The following is a 2,167-nucleotide window of genomic DNA, read 5'->3' as shown; positions in this document are numbered from 1 at the left end:
AGGTACTGCTCCCTGCATCTCATTGTTCCAATTAACGTAAGTTTGAACAACAGCATCAGATTTGACACCAAGATCATGATTTACAATGCTGTGGTGGTTCCCACCCTCCTAAATAGCTCTGAGATGTGGACGGTCCACAGCAGACACCTCAAGGCACTAGTGCAGTACCACGAATGCTGCCTGTGTAAGGTCCTGCAAATCCACTGGGAAGAAAGACACACCAATTACCGGCTTCCTCAACAAGGCCAACATCCCCAGCATTGAGGCACTGACCGTCCTTGATCGGCTACATGGGCTGGGCACATCATCAGCATGACTCCGCAAGCAGGTGCTCTACTCCCAGCTTCGAAACGGACGGCGAGTCCCCGGTGGACAGACAAAGAACTTCAGTGATACCCTCAAGGCATTCCCACAGACACCTGGGAATCACTGGCCCCTAGACCGTCCAAAGTGGAGGAGGAGCATCTGGGAAGGCATCGCAGGTGCCACATGAACACCCCACTGACCTTTTCCCATGACCGCCACCTGCTCCAAGTGTAACAGAGCCTGCAGAAGCTGCATTGGTCTGTACTGTCACCTACGGATCACCCTGAGAGTAGAACAGAGTCATCTTCATCTGCAAGCAACCACCAATGATAATGCTGAGGTTTGTACTGCAATAAATATAAGTTAAAGACTAAAAAAAAGGTCAGTGACTAATATCATGGGCCCAGGTAAATATCTGTTTTTTTTTAATTTGCTCCTAGGTGTGGGCCCTGCTGGCAAGACCAGTATTTTTGGCCCAGCCTCAATTTCTCTGCAGAATGGAACAATGAAGTCAGCTCTGTTTATAAAGGAGATAATACGCCTGGAGCGTTCCCGCAACTATTTCTTTGTTTCATATACCTGCACTTTCCGTGTTGCAGCAGTTTGTCAACAACTACATTGGTCCAAGGGTGAACACTGATTGCATATTTCTGGGAGGTGTCAGTGCTGACTGTTCCAGGAACTCTCCGCCCAGCATTGTAACCCTTGTTCCAGTTTTAGTACCTGTCTTGGAAGAATGAGGAAACGCCGATGTCAGTAATCCAGTAATCCTTTACACAGTGACTCGAAGGAGAGACATGGCTGTGGACAAAAACTTGCTTCGTTCCGGGCTCTCAGCAGCTTTAATATTTACAGGTTAGTCGCCAAATATATCGTTTAAAGGACTGTATGGTTTTAAATAGCCAAGTGGTATCATCTTCACGATAGAACCGTGAGTGACGATATTTAGGAAAATAATACAATCGAGGAATTATGATTTCAGTTTGTTATCGCTGTCCTTGCTCTAAGTTGGATGCATTGTTGATCTTGAGTTGTGGAAGGCGGTAAAAACCACAAACTCAACGTTGTGACCTGTTTACGGTTTCATGGTTTACTTCCCCTTTTCCATTTTTAAACCAGATCCACAACGAACCTTGTTAAATGGCCTGTCGGTGTGTTGGGAAAACTTATTGAAAGATTTTAATTGAAAAATGCAGAATTATAAGAGAGACCAGCACGCAAATGCGCTGTGATGGTACAAGGAGAGTTGAGTTCTGACCCTGTGGATACAGATTAATCTTTGACCTGATGTACAAATGATAAGACCATCAGATTCCCCATAACCATTATTGCATCAATGGTTATCGCAGGATAGAGAGTGTCATTTTACATGGGAGAGGAAGGCTCCCAACGATTTAGAAGTGTAGTTACTGCTGCAGAGAAGTAGTTCACCAACCTATTTTGGTTAAAAGAGAAATTTTAGGTGATGGCCCGGATTATCCTGGGCCGATGGCAGGCAGTGGTAGGGGTGAGGGAGGGAGGTTGGTGGAGTCAATGTACATCTGGAAGATGCATCTGTCCATTAAAGTAATGGCAGGAGTGACCACTACACAGTCCTTGTGAAGATGAAGCCGCCTCTACTGTATCACCCCATCAGCCTCTTCTTGATCATCAGCAAGGTGACACAGAGGGTCATTGATATGACTGTTAAGCGGCACTTACTCAGCAAGAACTTACTCATTGATAACAAGGTGTAGAGCTGGATGAACACAGCAGGCCAAGCAGCATCAGAGGAGCAGGAAGGCTGACGTTTCGGGCTTAGACCCTTCTTCAGAAAATTTTCTGGCCTGTTGTGTCCATCCAGCTCTACAACTTGTTATCT

General features: G+C 45.8%; 1 protein-coding gene across 1 annotated transcript in view; it reads left to right on the top strand.

Moving 5' to 3' along the window:
* The first annotated feature begins 1,042 nt into the window (after window positions 1-1,042).
* LOC109928465 overlaps window positions 1,043-2,167 on the top strand; it is a 53,136-nt gene continuing 52,011 nt past the window's right edge. The window contains exon 1 of the mRNA XM_020528407.2: window positions 1,043-1,161. Within this exon, the coding sequence (XP_020383996.2) occupies window positions 1,104-1,161 (58 nt within the window). The 5' untranslated portion in view covers window positions 1,043-1,103. The remainder of the gene's footprint in view (window positions 1,162-2,167) is intronic.

Source organism: Rhincodon typus, chromosome 11, assembly GCF_021869965.1.
Source record: "Rhincodon typus isolate 14 chromosome 11, sRhiTyp1.1, whole genome shotgun sequence".
Lineage (NCBI taxonomy): Eukaryota > Metazoa > Chordata > Chondrichthyes > Orectolobiformes > Rhincodontidae > Rhincodon > Rhincodon typus.
This window is presented reverse-complemented; position numbering and strand designations above follow the sequence as displayed.